Below are 16,329 nucleotides of genomic sequence, written 5' to 3' on the forward strand. Positions count from 1 at the left end.
TCTGAGATTGTGTCCTCTGGTTCTAGTTTTTCCTCCAAGTGGAAACATCCTCTCCACTTCCACTCTATCCAGGCCTCGCAGTATCCTGTAAGTTTCAATAAGATCCCCCCTCATCCTTCTAATCTCCAACGAGTACAGACCCAGAGTCCTTAACCGTTCCTCATATGACAAGTTCTTCATTCCAGGGATCATTCTTGTGAACCTCCCCTGGACCGTTTCAAACGCCAGCATATCCTTCCTTAGATATGGGGCCCAAAACCGCTCACAATACTCCAATTTGGGTCTGACCAGAGCTTTATACAGCCTCAAAAGTACATCCCTGGTCTTGTATTCTAGCCCTCTTGACATGAATGCTAACATTGCATTTGCCTCCTCAACAGCCGGCTGAACCTGCACATTAACTTTAAGGGAATCGTGAACAAGAACTCCCAAGTCCCTTTGTACTTCTGATTTCCTGAGCATTTCCCTATTTAGAAAATCGTCTATGCCTAAATTCCAAAGTGCATAACCTCACACTTTTCCATCTTGTATTTCATTTGCCACTTCAATATAAATATTTACAAATGTATAAATTCCTCTGGATTGGAAAATTGCACATGACACTCCGCCTTTTAAGAATGGTGAAAAGGGGAAACCAGGAAATCCCAGACAGGTTAGCCTAACATCTGCGGTGAGGAAACTGCTGGAGTCTACAATCAGGGATGGGGTAACTGAACACCATACAAAAAATCTGATAGATCCCGGAGAGCCAGCATGGATTCTTATTGAATCTTTAGAAGAGGTGACAAAGGTAGTGGATGGGGGAATGTCTATGCATGTTATTTATATGAACTTCCAGAAGGCATTTGATAAAATTCCACGTAAGAGGCTGTTAACTGAGGTGAAAGCCCACAGAGTTGAGGGCAAATTATTGGCATGGTTACAAAGTTGTTGAGTGGCAAGTGACAGAGAGTGAGGATAATGGGTAATTACTCTGTGGGGACACGGTAGCACAGTAGTTAGCATTGTTACTTCACAGCTCCAGAGACCTGGGTTTGATTCCCGGCTTGGGTCACTGTCAGTGTGGAGCCTGCACGTTCTCCCTGTGTTTGTGTGGGTTTCCTCTGGATGCTGCGGTTTCCTCCCACAAGTCAAGAAAGACATGGGCTGGGATTCTCCGAAATCCCGGCCGAGTGTTGACACTGGAGTGGTGCATGCCGGCATCAATGGGCCCCTTGGCCCAGTGAATCAGCGGTCGTCAGGGGGCCAGCACGGCGACGGCATGGTGGCCGTCTCCGCGCCGGCGTCGCGCAACATGGCGGAGACCTACAGCAGGCCCATGCAGAAGGAGGTAGGCCCCCTCCAGATCGCGGGCGCCTGCTGATTGGTAGCCCCCGATCGTGGGCCTGGATGCCGTGGAGGCCCCCCATTGGAGTCAGATCCCCCCCACCCACCCCCCACCAGGACCACGACCGCGGCCACGGGTCCGATCTCCTGCTGGGTGGTACCAGGTTGGAACCACGCCGGCCGCACTCGGTGGGAATTCAGCCAGTCGACCATGGACAATCGCTCTTTCAGCGGCCCCCCGACCGGCGCCACGTCAACCGCGCGGGTCCCGATTCTCCGGTCGCTGGAGAATCGCGTCCCGGCGTCGGAGCGGCGTGGCGGGAATTTCCCGCGTCACTGCCGATTCTCCAACCCGCCGCGGGTTCGGAGAATCCCGGCCATACTTGTTGGGTGAATTGGATATCCTGGGCGTCATTCTCCGACCCCCCGCTGGGTTGGAGAATCGCCGGGGGCTGCCGTGAATCCCGCCCCCGCCGGTTGCCGAAGTCTCTGGTACCGGATATTCGGCGGGGGTGGGAATCGGGCCGCGCCGGTTGGCGGGCCCCCCCGCTGGATTCGCCGGCCCGGATGGGCCGAAGTCCCGCCGATAAATTGCTGTCCCGCCGGCGTGGATTAAACCACCTTTTGAACGGCGGGAAAAGGCGGCGTGGGCGGGCTCTGGGGTCCTGGGGGGGGGCGCGGGGCGATCTGGCCCCGGGGGGTGCCCCCACGGTGGCCTGGCCCGCGATCGGTGGGCGGGCCTGTGCCGTGGGGGCACTCTTTCCCTTCCGCCTCCGCCACGGTCTCTACCATGGCGGAGGCGGAAGAGACTCCCTCCACTGCGCATGCGTGGGAAACTGTCAGTGGCCGCTGACGCTCCCGCGCATGCGCCGCCCGGGGATGTCATTTCCGTGCCAGCTGGCGGGGCAACAAAGGCCGTTTCCGCCAGCTGGCGGGGCGGAAATTCCTCCGGCGTCGGCCTAGCCCCTCAATGTTGAGGCTCGGCCCCCAAAGATGCGGAGCATTCCACACCTTTGGGGCGGCGCGATGCCCGTCTGATTGGCGCCGTTTTGGGCGCCAGTCGGTGGACATCGCGCCGTTTCGGGAGAATTTCGCCCCCTGAATTCTCCCTCTCTGCACCTGAACTGGCGCCGGAATGTGGCGACTAGGGGATTTTCGCAGTAACTTCATTGCAGTGTTAATGCCAGCTTACTTGTGACACTAATAAAGATTATTAGATTAATTGGCAGGAGATGACTAGTGGTGTACCACATGGATCTGTGTTGGGTCCTCAATTATTCAAACTATTCATTAATTTGGATTGTGGCATAGAAAGTCATATGTCCAAATTTGCTAATGATACAAAGTTAGGTGGCATTGTAGGCAGCCTAGATGATAGCATAAAATTGCAAGGAGATATTGACAGAGTAGGTGAATGGGCAAAATTGTGGCAGATGGAATTCAATGTAAGGAACCCCCCCCCCTTTCTGAAGGGCAACTATTTATTTATTCTTATTCCTAACTGGAATGCTGCTATTTGACAGAGGGAAATGCAGTGCTGTTTTTAATAACAATAAGTGCATTCAACATAATATAATGCGTTCAACATACAATATAACGCCTTCTACATACGATATAATGCTTTCATCATAATTTATAGTGCCTTCCACATAAGACATAGTTCTTTCAACATAAGAAATAGTGCCTTTAACATACAATATAGTGCATACAGCACATGACCTAGCTCTTTTAACATGCGATACAGCACCATCAACATACGATATGGGTATGGCACGGGCGAGTGAGTATAGAAATAAGAGGATAGGTCAGATAAGTAAAGAGGGATGGGGCAGGAGGGAGGGCTTTAAATACTTGAATCATTGGATTGCTTCTGGGGCAGGTGGTAGCTGTAATAGCAGGGCAGATTGCACCTGAATTGGAGGAGCACAAATATCCCAGCAGGGTTGGGCAGGGTCTAAACTAAGTTGGAAGGGGGGTGGGATCCAAAGTAACAGTACGGTGGGTGAAAAGATTAAGTGAAATATGGAGGATAAACCAGGCATGTCCAGTGGGCAGAGAAGACAGGGGTATGATGAGGCACAGTGGAGGATTGGTCGGCTAACTGCATTTACTTCAATGCAAGGAGCCTGACTGGTGAGACTGATGAACTCAGAGTGTTAATCGGCACATGGAATTATGACATTATGGGAATCACAGAAACTTTGTTTAAAGAAGGACAGGATTTACAGCTGAATGTCCCAGGGTATAGAAGTTTCAGGTGTGATAGAGGGGGAGGTAAAAGAGGGGGAGGAATTGCATTGTTGATTAGGGAGAACATCACAACAGTACTCGCGGTTGATATCTTAGTAGGTTCCTCAAATGAAGTCATATGGATAGAACGTAGCAACAAACTGCTGGGAGTGTACTATAGGACCCCAAACAGTCAGGGAGAGATAGAAGGGCAGATATGTCGGCAAATCTCTGAGAGTTGGAAGACAAATTGGGCAATGATAGTTGGGGATTTTGGCATCCCCAATATTAACTGGGATGGTCAAAGGGTGAAAGGCTTAGAAGGGGCAGAATTCTTAAAATGCATTCAGGAGAGCTTTTTTATGTCAATATGTAGAAATTCCTATAAGGGCTGGTTTAGCACACTGGACTAAATCGCTGGCTTTGAAAGCAGGCCAGCAGCACGGTTCAATTCCCGTACCAGCTTCCCCGAACAGGCGCCGGAATGTGGCGACTAGGGGCTTTTCACAGTAACTTCATTGAAGCCTACTTGTGACAATAAGCGATTTTCATTTCATTTCATTTCAAGGGAGGGGCCGATGCTGGATCTAGTTTTATGGAATGAAGCCAGGCAAATGGATGATATTTCAGTGGGTGGGCATTTTGGAAACAGTGACCACAAGGTAATTTAAGGTCTTTAAGGGACAAAGATAGACCAGAAATTAAGGTTCTTAATTGGGGGTGGGCTAATTTTAATAAAATAAGACTGAATCTGTCCAAAGTTAACTGGGAGCAGCTACTTGTAGAAAATCTACACCAGAGCAATGGGATTCATTTAAAAAGGAAACCGTGAGAGTACAGGGCCAACGTGTCCCCATGATAGCGAAGGTTGGGAGCAATAGGTCCAGAGAACCCTGGATGCCAAGTGATATATATGGTTGAATAAAGGAAAAAAGGGAGGCTTATGGCAGATACTGAGGGCTCAAAAAAGGAGACCCCTGGAGGAATATGGAAAGTGTAGGGGTTACTTGAGTAAGAAATTAGGAGAGCGAAAAGGGTGCATGAGAAAGCTCGGTTGGGTAAATTAAAGGAAAACCCAAAGGTGTTTTATAAGTGTATTAAGGGCAGGAGGTTGACCAAGATAGGAGTAGGGCTCATTAGGGACCGTATCTAAGGAAGGATGTGCTGGCCATGGAAAGGGTCCAGAGGAGGTCCACAAGAATGATCCCTGGAATGAAGAGCTTGTCGTATGAGGAACGGTTGAAGACTCTGGGTCTGTACTCGTTGGAGTTTAGAAGGATGAGGGGGTAACTTATTTAAACCTACAGAATACTGCAAGGCCTGGACAGAATGGATGTGGAGAGGGTGTTTCCACTTGTAGGAAAAACTAGAACCAGTGGGTACAGCCTCAGTCTAAAGGGACAGTCCTTTATAACTAAGATGAGGAGAAATTTCTTAAGCCAGAGGGTGGTGAATCTGTGGAACTCTTTCCCGCAGAAGACTGTGGAGGCCAAATCACGGAGTGTCTTTAAGACAGAGATAGATAGGTTCTTGATTAGTAAGGGGATCAGGAGTTATGGGAGAAGGCAGGAGAATGGGGATGAGAAAAATATCAGCCATGAATGAATGGCTGGGCAGACTCGATGGACTGAGTGGCCTAATTCTGCTCCTATGTCTGATGGTCTAACATGGCAATTTGTGTATGGCCTGGAAGATAAGGTGAGGCTTTAAATGAGTACTTTGCATCCGCATTCACTAAGGAGAAGGATGAAGTAGGTGCAGGAGGAATGTTGTGATTTACTTGAATGACTGAACATTGAGAGGGAGGAGGTATTAACAGTTTTAACAGGCCTAAAAGTGGATAAATCCCTGGGGTCAGATGAGATGTATCCCAGGTTTATATGAGGCAAGGGAGGAGATTTCAGCAGCCCTGACAAAAAATGTAAAATCTTCTCTGGCCACAGGAGAGGTGCCAGAGAACTGGAGGACAGCTAATGTGGTGCCATTATTCAAGAAGGGAAGTAGGGATGAACCAGGAAATTGCAGGCCAGTGAATCCAGTGGTCGGGAAACTACTGGAAAAGAATTAATCTCCACTTGGAGAGCCAAGGATTAATAAAGGATAGTCCGGGTGGTTTTGTCAAAGGGAGATCATGTTTTACAAATTTGATAGAATATTTTGAGGCGATGACTAGGTGTGAAAATGAGGGTAGTGCAGTTGATGTAGTCTACAAGGACTTTAGTAAAACTTTGATAAGGTCCCATATGGAAGGCTGATGAAGATAAGAGCCCATGGGATCCAGAGCAATTTAGCAAACTGTTCGTGGCCATTGATTGGCTATTTAAGAGTCTCAAATAGCCCAAGGACAGGTGGGTTGCCTGATGACTTTTCCGTTAAGTGTAAGATTGCAGTGTGGCCGGGTGCTTTGGAAAATGTGCCCATAACATCAGATTCATCTTGCATCTCCATGTCTGCCTGCCAACCCACTCCCAGGATGGCATAATAAATATTCTGCACTGTGTTTTGGGATAATGCCGCCAAGTGGCAACATGGAGATAATCAACAGCAATGGGAAGATAAGTTATGGCAGCTGATTCTCTCGGAGCACAGGGCTAAATCGCTGGCTTTCAAAGCAGACCAAGGCAGGCCAGCAGCACGGTTCAATTCCCGTACCAGCCTCCCCGAACAGGCGCTGGAATGTGGCGACTAGGAGCTTTTCACAGTAACTTCATTTGAAGCCTACTTGTGACAATAAGCGATTTTCATTTCATTTCAAATAAATAAGAGTGGAACCAGGTCCCACCCAGCTGTATGACAATGAGGATGATGGTGTGATCAACCATATCACAAGTTGTAGACAGATTGAGGAGGGTAATTTATCTCTATCACATAGCAAGGCATTTGTTTCAACTTTTGGAGAAATTGAAGTGTTTTCTTGGTGGATCTGAAGTTAAAGTCATTCCATTACATATGAATGACATTTTCATTGGACAACCTAAAAGGACATGGGGAGACCATGACAGTGAGATGTTGTCACTGGACGAGTAATCCAGACACCCAGGAAAATAAATGCTCTGGGGACCAGGGTTAATTAATTTTAAATTATTTTAAATAATTAATAAGGGAAATCAAGGGTTATGGGGATAAGGCAGGAGAATGGGAATGCAAAATATATCAGCCTTGATTGAATGGCGGAGCAGACTCGATGGGCAGAGTGGCCTAATTCTGCTCCTATGTCTTATGGTTCAAATCCCACCACAGATGGCAGATGGAGAAATTTGAATTCAATATAAATTTGGACTTAAAAACCTAATGATGACCATGAAACCATTGTCAATTGTCGTAAAATGTTCACTAATGTCCATTCTTACCTGGTCTTGCCTGCACGTGAGGCTAGACCCACAGCCCTCTGAAAATATCCCAGCAAGTCACTCAGTTCAAGGGCAATTAGGGGTGGGCAATAAAGGCTTGAATGCGACAGGACTAACTGGCAAGGGCGCTCAGAGCGTAAGTGGATAATGAGGGAGAAAATATCTGTTGCGTTATTGAGAAACCTTTGCAAAAGGATTTATCCTCCTCCAGCTGTGTAAATCTGGGTAAAGTGGAATCAGAGCTTTAGTGTCTATATTCTTAGCCAATTTTCTGTCCTGCCACTCACTCCATAAAGTGTTGATTTTTACTGAAGTGGACTTTCTTGATCACCTCACCTCAGTAAAAGATCCATTCTTTAAATGTGAGTCAAGGCAGGGAGCGTTGCCAGGTTATTCAACCATAAGGTGCATCACAACCTAACCCAATTCTACCTTCACCTCTCATTTTAAATTACCAAGACAGCAATTGGTGCTGAAAAATATTTCCTCCCCCTCACTTCACACCCAGTTTGGGAGCTGATGCCAATCATTTTCCCCACTGCTTTCCTGACTAATAATTCAACCCTGGCACTTCCTTTTCCGTAAGGTTTATATGGACGCATTCTCTGAGGGAACCTTTATCATTGGATGTTTCTCATTTCAACTGTAAATTCTTGTCAGGTTTGCACGCTCCATGAATTTTTTTGAAGCCAATATAATTTATTTGTGTTTTGTTTTTCTTTTCTCTTACTTTCTCTAGGCGTGATGGAGAAGTGTACGTCTCAACTCAAAAGGAGGGCTTTGGCCTGGCAGCTCAAGAGCCCTGGATTCAGTTCACCACTATCCGGGAAAACATACTTTGTGGAAATAAATATGATGCCACCTACTATGAAGAAGTTATTGAGGCTTGTGCACTCTCAGAGGACCTCGATGTACGGAATCTATAATATATATTTAGAATGTATACAATTCAAAGGGCAATTTAAAAGCAATGATCTGAGCTTTTCACTAATGAAAGTGGAATGCTTTCACTTTTTAAAAATTAATTTACAAGATGTGGGCTTTGCTGGCTAGACCAGCATTTATAGTCAACATCTTTTCCCAAAGGTAGGGGAGTCTAAAACTAGAGGGCATAGGTTTAAGGTGAGAGGGGAGAGTTTCAGAAGGGCCCAGAGGGGCAATTTCTTCACTCAGAGGGTAGTGAGTGTCTGGAATGGGCTGCCAGAGGTAGTAGTAGAGGCGGGTACAATTGTGTCTTTTAAAAAGCATTTAGATAGTTACATGGGTAAGATGGGTATAGAGGGTTATGGGCCAAGTGCGGGCAACTGGGACTAGCTTAATGGTAAAAACTGGGCGGCATGGACTGGTTGGGCCGAAGGGCCTGTTTCCATGCTGTAAACTTCTATGATTCTTCTATCCCGAGGTGACCCCTAGTTTTAGATTACTTACTTTAGACACTCTAAATATACCCTAGAGTTTCCTTCTTATGCTGCAGCCCCTGTGGTGTACATAGAACATACAGTGCAGAAGGAGGCCATTTGGCCCATCGAGTCTGCACTGACCCACTTAAGCCCTCACTTCCACCCTATCCCCCTCCTAACCTTTTTGGACACGAAGGGCAATTTCACCTGGCCAACCCATCTAACCTGCAGCACACGGAGGAAACCGGAGCACACGGAGGAAACCCACGCAGACACGGGGTGAACGTGCAGACTCCGCACGGACAGCGACCCAGCGGGGAATCGAACCTGGGACCCTGGCGATGTGAAGCCACAGTTCTATCCACTTGTGCTACCGTGGTTGCCCGGGACTACCAAGTAGGGTCTTGGCTGGGTTGATTGTGGGAAAATCTAAAACTAGGGGTCACAGTTTAAAATATAGGGTCGCCCATTTAGGACGGAGATGAGTTTAAATATATTCTCGCAGAGGATTGTGAGTCTTTGGAATTCTGTTCTTCAAAATGTGATGGAAACAGAACTTTGGATATTTTGAAGGCAGAAGTAAATAGATTTTTGATAAGCAAGTGAAAGTTTATTGGGGGTAGATGGGAATCTGAATATGACTGAATTTTGCATTCAGTTTGAGGGAGAGAAGTTTGCGACCAAGACGAGTATTGTAAACTTAAATAAGGACAATTATAAGGACGTGAAATTGGAGCTGGCCAAAGAGAACTGGACAATAGAGGTTCAATGGCAGACATTTAACAGGATATTGCAGAATACACAGGATGTCCTCATTCCAATAAAAAGAAAAATTCCAAGGAAAGGGCCCATCAACCATGGTTAAGTAAAAAAGTTAAAGACAGTGTTAAACTTAAAGAAGAAACATATTATGATGAGTGGCAGGTCAGAAGATTGAAAAGAATGCAAAGAAAATCAAATGACAAAAAGATTAATAAGAGGGGAAAAATTAGAGTATGAGAGAAAGCTAGCGAATAATATAAAGACGTGGTCTCAGCACCGACCCCTGAGGTACACCACTAGTCACCGGCTGCCATCCTGAAAAAGATCCCTTTAACCCCACTCTCTGCCTTCTGCCAGTCAGCCAATCCTCTATCCATGCTAAGATCTTACCCTTAGCACATGGGCTCTTAACTTATTTAACAGTCTCATATGCGGCACCTTGTGAAATGAAATGAAATGAAAATCGCTTCTTGTCACAAGTAGCCCTCAATTAAGTTACTTTGAAAAGCCCCTAGTCGCCACAATCCGGGAGGCTGGTACGGGAAAGGCCTTCTGGAAATCTAAATAAATCACATCCACTTGTTCTCCTTTGTCTAACTGCACTGCCGCAGCTCACCAAGACTCTTTTGATCGCACCTTCTAAACCCACAACCTCTACCATCTAGAAGGACAAGGGCACTACCACCTGCAAGTTCCCCTCCAAGTCACTCACCATCCAGACTTGGAAATTCATTGTCACTGGGTCACAATCCTGGAAATTTCAACCTACAGCATTGTAGGTGTACCTCTACCATCTGGATGGATTGTGTGGCTTGGAGAAGGGGTGGTGGTGTTTCCATGCATCCGCTGCCCTGCCCTTCATGGTGGTAGAGATTACAGATTTAGAAGGTATTCTCAAAGGAGCATTCGTCAGGGGATCTTTTATAAGTGTTGAGACAACGAGTGGCATAGAAAGTGTAAATCCAGTTGTATGATCTTCTGATCAAATAGGATTACATATAGACAAAAGAAGGGTGAGAAAAGGCTGTCAGGTCGATTGGTGCTCACATTCTCCATTTAAAAGTACAGTCTTATGCAACATCCTTCTAATCAATATAAATACTTAGTCTTGTTATGACCAAAAAAAGCAGATAAGCTGTGCAAAATCCTTGTCTCCAAAAGATCATGGGCGTCATTCTCCGACCCCCCGCCGGGTCGGAGAATGGCCGTTGGCCGCCGTGAATCCCGCCCCCGCCCCCGCCGAAGTCTCCGAAGGGAGAAAAGTCGGCGGGGCGTTAATGGCGCCGCTGCCGCGGAGAATGTCACGGGTCTGCGCAAGGCAGCCGATTTTCGGCCTGCCGATATTCTCCCTCCCGGATGGGCCGAAGTCCCGTCGACGTGATGACCGTTCACGTCGACGTGAATCAAACCTCTTTTTCATCGGCGTGACCCGGTGCTCCAGGCTCACGCCGACCAGCGAGGAGGTGAGTGACGGCCTGGGGGGTTGGCTCTGGGCAGGAAATGGCGTGGCCGCAGACTGATTGCGTGAGGAGAGGTGTGTCTCGGCTTGTGTGTGTGTGTGTGTGCGGCGGGGGGGGGGGGGGGGGTGGTTAGAGTAGGCTGGGCTCCGGGGGAGTGCCGGGAGGGGGTCCGTGCCGGGGTGGAGGTTGGGGGTTGGGGGGGGTCCGTGCCGGGGTGGAGGTTGTGGGTTGGGGGAGGGGTCCGTGCTGGGGTGGAGGTTGGGGGTTGGGGGGGGGTCCGTGCCGGGGTGGAGGTTGGGGGTTGGGGGGGGTCCGTGCTGGGGTGGAGGTTGGGGAGGGGGTCCGTGCTGGGGTGGAGGTTGGGGAGGGGGTCCGTGCTGGGGTGGAGGTTGGGGGTTGGGGGGGGTCCGTGCTGGGGTGGAGGTTGGGGAGGGGGTCCGTGCTGGGGTGGAGGTTGGGGGTTGGGGGGGGTCCGTGCCGGGGTGGAGGTTGGGGGTTGGGGGGGGTCCGTGCTGGGGTGGAGGTTGGGGAGGGGGTCCGTGCTGGGGTGGAGGCTGGGGAGGGGGTCCGTGCTGGGGTGGAGGTTGGGGAGGGGGTCCGTGCTGGGGTGGAGGTTGGGGAGGGGGTCCGTGCTGGGGTGGAGGTTGGGGGTTGGGGGGGGCTCCGTGCTGGGGTGGAGGTTGGGGGTTGGGGGGGTCCGTGCTGGGGTGGAGGTTGGGGAGGGGGTCCGTGCTGGGGTGGAGGTTGGGGAGGGGATCCGTGCTGGGGTGGAGGTTGGGGAGGGGGTCCGTGCTGGGGTGGAGGTTGGGGAGGGGGTCCGTGCTGGGGTTGAGGTTGGGTGTTGGGGGGGTTCCGTGCTGGGGTGGAGGTTGGGGAGGGGGTCCGTGCTGGGGTGGAGGTTGGGGAGGGGGTCCGTGCCGAGGTGGGTGATGGGAGGGCAAATGAGTTGGTCCACCTGGCCAGGTGCCAGCCTCCAACAGTTGGACCCATGCGGTCCATGCCACCTGGCTGGGGGGAGGAGGGGATATGGGCAATGATGACATGTCGTCGTTCCCCTCCCCCCCCACCAGGCCGTCATGTTTTCAGATCATCCAGCGATGTTGGCCGCCGTGGTGGTAGCCGCTCATGTCTATGTTGCCCTGGATGAGGAGGAGGAGGAGGAGCGTGCCAGAGAGGCGGCGCAGGCTGCCGCAGAGGGGCAGGCGGCAGCCGCCCAGGCTGGAGGGACACCTGACCGACAGGACGAGGAGGGGGAGGAGGACGTCGCGGCCCCACGGCAACGGAGGCACCCGAGGGCGCCCCGTGTGTACCGGCCCCGGCAGTCATACCAGGACCTCACGGACCGGGAATGCAGGAGGAGACTCCGGATGAGCCGGGAAACCGTGGCACACATCTGCCACCTGCTGGCACACCTGTCACCGCGTGGCACTGGCGGGGGACACCCTCTCCCCGTGTCCGTCAAGGTTACGGTGGCCCTGAACTTTTATGCAACGGGGTCATTCCAGGCACCGAGTGGGGACCTGTCCGGCATATCGCAGACATCGGTGCACCGGTGCATCCGGGCAGTGACAGATGCCCTTTATGCCATGGCGCACCGCTACATCCGCTTCCCCGTGGACCGGGCCAGCCAAGATGCCCGGGCCGTGGGCTTCTCTGCCGTGGCCGGGTTCCCCATGGTCCAGGGCGCGATCGATGGGATGCACGTCGCCGTGCGGCCACCTGCAGATAACAGGGCCGTGTTCACTAATAGGAAGGGGACCTATTCGATGAACGTACAGGTGGTCTGCGACCACCGCATGATGATCCTGCACGTCTGTGCCCGTCGCCCAGGCAGTGTACACGACTCATTCGTGTTGTCGCGGTCATCCATCCCCGGCATGTACGAGGGACGCCATCCCCGGCTGAGGGGCTGGTTGCTGGGCGACAGGGGCTACCCATTGCGATCGTGGCTGATGACGCCTATACGGAGGCCACGCAATGAGGCGGAGAACCGCTACAATGATGCCCATGTAGCGACAAGGGGAGTGATCGAGAGGTGCTTTGGCGTGCTGAAGATGCGTTTCAGGTGCCTGGACCTCTCTGGGGGCGCCCTCCAGTATCGGTCAGATAGGGTCGGCCGCATCATTGTGGTGTGCTGCGTCCTGCACAACATAGCCCAGCAGAGGGGCGATGTGCCGCAGGCAGAGGAGGGCGGAGTGGAGGAGCAGCAGGAAGAGGCCCAGTCCTCCCCAGATGAGGGGGATGGGGGCAATGGTCAGGGCAGACGGGGTAGACACAGGCGGGTGGCTGTCCACCGTTACCGGCTGGCCCAGCGGGCACGGGACAGACTGATAGCCGCCCGCTTCACTGACTAGATGGGCGTGGGAATCGGGTAGTATGGCCACAGACCGCACACCATGGCAACAGCCGACCACCCACACCCCCCACCCATCCACCCACCCAGCACCCTCACCCCCCTCCCCAACCCCACCCACCCCACCCGCATGCACCCCCCCCCCCCCATTGCCGATCCACCGGCGGCACAACGGGCCGGGCTCACACAGTTGCGGGTGGACGCGTGTCTATCGCAGGCCATGGAGGATGATGACAACCCGCCCTGCGATGAGCTCCTGGCTCTACATCGTTGGACTATGTCTGACCCATGGCCACAGTACCACCATCCACCCGGACCATCCCTGCATGCGGCTGTGACACTGCAGCGCATGGTCCCGTCCTCTGCCCGGGGGGTGTTGATGGCGGCCCAGGGGGAAGGGGGCAGACTCACCTGGGGCTGAGGTAAGACCACCCCTCACACACACACTTGCGCTCAACGTACATGACACGCCCGCACACTTTGGACAGAGCACAAAGGCAGCTTCGGTAGGTGTAACATTGACTTTAATAACCAAAGGAGTTCATGCACGTGCCCGAGCCCCTAAAACTCATCTGTGCCCTGCACCCGTGCCAACTTACTCAGTGTCTAATTGTTTGGCCTTACGGGCCCTTTGACTACGTCTACGTGGTTCCCCAGACGGTACAGCAGAACTGGAGGTGGACTCCTGTGATTCCTGCCCTCTGACACTGGATCCCTTTGGCGGCGGTTTCCTGGGGCGTCCTGGCCTAGATGGGCCAGGCTGCGGCCCGGGCGACTGGGATGGCGAGCTGCCAGCCTGTCCTGCCCGTTGCCCACCCGATGCACCTGGGACGGAAGGGGGGGAGTCCGAGGTGTCGCGGTGTACCGGGACCTCCCCTACAGAGGGAGCCGGGATGGACCACACCACCTCCTCCTCCCTCGGGGTGCCCGATGGCCCCCAGGCCTCTACATGGGTGGGGGATGCGGACGGACTGGCCATCCGACGCCCTCCCGACATCTGGCGCTGCCAGTCCTGGAGGCCCGTGCTGGTATCGACAGGGGTCTGCAGGTTTGCAGCCATGGAGCCCAGGGTGTTGGCCAACCCTGTCTGTGACAGTGCTACGCCGGCTCGCACATGGCCACTGGCGCCGATGCCCTCAGCGATGGCCTGCTGAGACTGGGCCATGGCCTGCAGAGACTGGGCCATGGCCTGCAGAGACTGGGCTATGGCGTTGAGCGCCTCTGCCATCTGGAGCTGGCACTGGCTCATGGCCTCCTGTGAGAGGGCAGCCATTTCCTGGGCCACAGACGCCGCCTGCACGGAAGGCCCCAGGCCTCGCAAACCGTTCCCCATGTCTGACACCGTCGCAACCATTGCCTCCACCGCGGACGCCACCCGTGCGGTGTCAGCCTGGGTGGCACGCATGACCGGGACCACTCCCAGCTCCTGGACGCGGGTGGACTCCTCCACCTGCGACCGCAGCCGCCGCAAGCCGCCCGTCACCCTCTTCGCTCGTCTCCGGATCGGTGGTTGCATCGGATCTATGTATGGGTGTGGTAACTGCAGGAACCCGGGATCCATCTGGGCGGCAGATGTTCGCTTGGCCTGGGCTGCCCTCCGACCGCCCGGTCCCTCTGCTGCTCCTACCTCCACCTGCTGTACCGGGACGGCTGTGTTGTGCGCACCAGTGAGTGTACCAGACGCCTCATCACTAAAGTGCCCAACCGTGGTGAGTGTTTCTGTGATGGTGGAGGGTGTTGGTGACAGCAGTGACGTTGTGTCGTGCTCTTCGTCCCACTCTGACTCCATGGCACTTTGGGGTGGGGGTTTGTCTCCACCCATCCACTCTGAGTCACTGTCCGGTATTTCGTCTTCCCGGGTAGGGGTGTCCTGGGTAGTGCTGTCCCGGGTAGGGGTGTCCTGGGTAGTGGTGTCCCGGGTAGGGGTGTCCTGGGTAGTGGTGTCCCGGGTAGGGGTGTCCTGGGTAGTGGTGTCCTGGGTAGTGGTGTCCTGGGTAGTGGTGTCCTGGGTAGTGGTGTCCTGGCTCGGATGTGACGGGGGCCTGTGGCTGCCCCCCTCATCGCTGGGTGGTCGCTCCCGCACGTGACGGGGGTGTCGTCTCCCTGTTGCTCCAGGTCTCTCCGTCTCCCGTGGTGTGCGAGGGGCATCCTGCGGGCGTCGCATGCTGGAGGGTCCGGGTCTCTCCGTCTCCCGTGGTCTCCGAGGGGCATCCTGCGGGCGTCGCATGCTGGAGGGTCCGGGTCTCTCCGTCTCCCGTGGTGTGCGAGGGGCATCCTGCGGGCGTCGTATGCTGGAGGGTCCGGGTCTCTCCGTCTCCCGTGGTCTCCGAGGGGCATCCTGCGGGCGTCGCATGCTGGAGGGTCCGGGTCTCTCCGTCTCCCGTGGTCTCCGAGGGGCATCCTGCGGGCGTCGCATGCTGGAGGGTGCGGGTCTCTCCGTCTCCTGTGGTCTCCGAGGGGCATCCTGCGGGCGGTGTGCTTCTGCGGGGGTGGGTGCCTGGACGTTTGGTCCTGCGATACACAATGAAGCATGCATGGTTAGACATCAGGCAGTGATCAGGTGATACGGGGGAGGGGGATATAGGGGAGGGGGGATATGGGGACGGGCTGTCGGTGGCTCACTTGCTGGTGGGCCCCCGACCTCTGCATCAGCAACCTCCCGGTCCTCAGGTCCGCCAGCCAGTTCCAGGGCCCTTTCCTCGTGTACGGTCAGTGGCCTCTCATCAGCGGGCCCTCCTCCAGTCCTCACATGCTCCCGATTGTTGTGTGCGCGCTTCTCCTGTGGGGGCGGGGGGGTGCGGTGGTGGCAGGGGTAAAAGGCAACAGTGTTAGGCAGGTATATGAATGCACGCCATCGGTTGCGCGTGCATTGCAGAGGTTATGGTTAGGGCTGGATTCACTTGGGGATATGGGGGAGGGGGGATATGGGGGAGGGGGAATATGGGGGATATGGGGGAGGGGGGATATGGGGGAGGGGGGATATGGGGGAGGGGGGATATGGGGAGGGGGGATATGGGGGAGGGGGGGATATGGGGGAGGCTCACCCTGGCTGCTCCGACGAGGTCGTTCACCTTCTTGTGGCACTGGGTGCCTGTCCGTGGTGTCAGGGCCACAGCGGTGACGGCCTCTGCCACTTCCCTCCACAGACGCCGGCTGTGGCGTGGGGCAACTCTGCGGCCGTGCCCGGGATACAGGGCGTCCCTCCTCTGCTCCACCGCGTCCAGGAGCGCCTGCACATCGCGTGACTCGAACCTCGGGGCTGAGCGACGGCCAGCCATCCAGTCGGGTGTTGCGGTCGGGTGTTCCGGTCGGGTGGAGGGGAGCTGCTCGGCCTTATGAGCCGTCACGCCGTGCAGCGCGTGACGCTGCACGGCGTGAACCATTGCGCAAGCGCGGATCCCATTTGGCCCATTTCGGGCCGGAGACTATCCCATTTTTATGACGTGACG

General features: G+C 53.8%; 1 protein-coding gene across 4 annotated transcripts in view; it reads left to right on the forward strand.

The window, feature by feature from the left end:
• Positions 1 to 16,329, forward strand: part of abcc10 (ATP-binding cassette, sub-family C (CFTR/MRP), member 10) — a 712,922-nt gene that overhangs the window by 228,631 nt on the left and 467,962 nt on the right. For all 4 annotated transcript variants that reach the window (XM_072500316.1, XM_072500319.1, XM_072500315.1 and 1 more), the window contains exon 8: positions 7,645 to 7,816. In XM_072500316.1, coding sequence (XP_072356417.1) covers positions 7,645 to 7,816 — 172 coding nt within the window. The remainder of the gene's footprint in view (positions 1 to 7,644; positions 7,817 to 16,329) is intronic.

Source organism: Scyliorhinus torazame, chromosome 4 (genome assembly GCF_047496885.1).
Source record: "Scyliorhinus torazame isolate Kashiwa2021f chromosome 4, sScyTor2.1, whole genome shotgun sequence".
Lineage (NCBI taxonomy): Eukaryota > Metazoa > Chordata > Chondrichthyes > Carcharhiniformes > Scyliorhinidae > Scyliorhinus > Scyliorhinus torazame.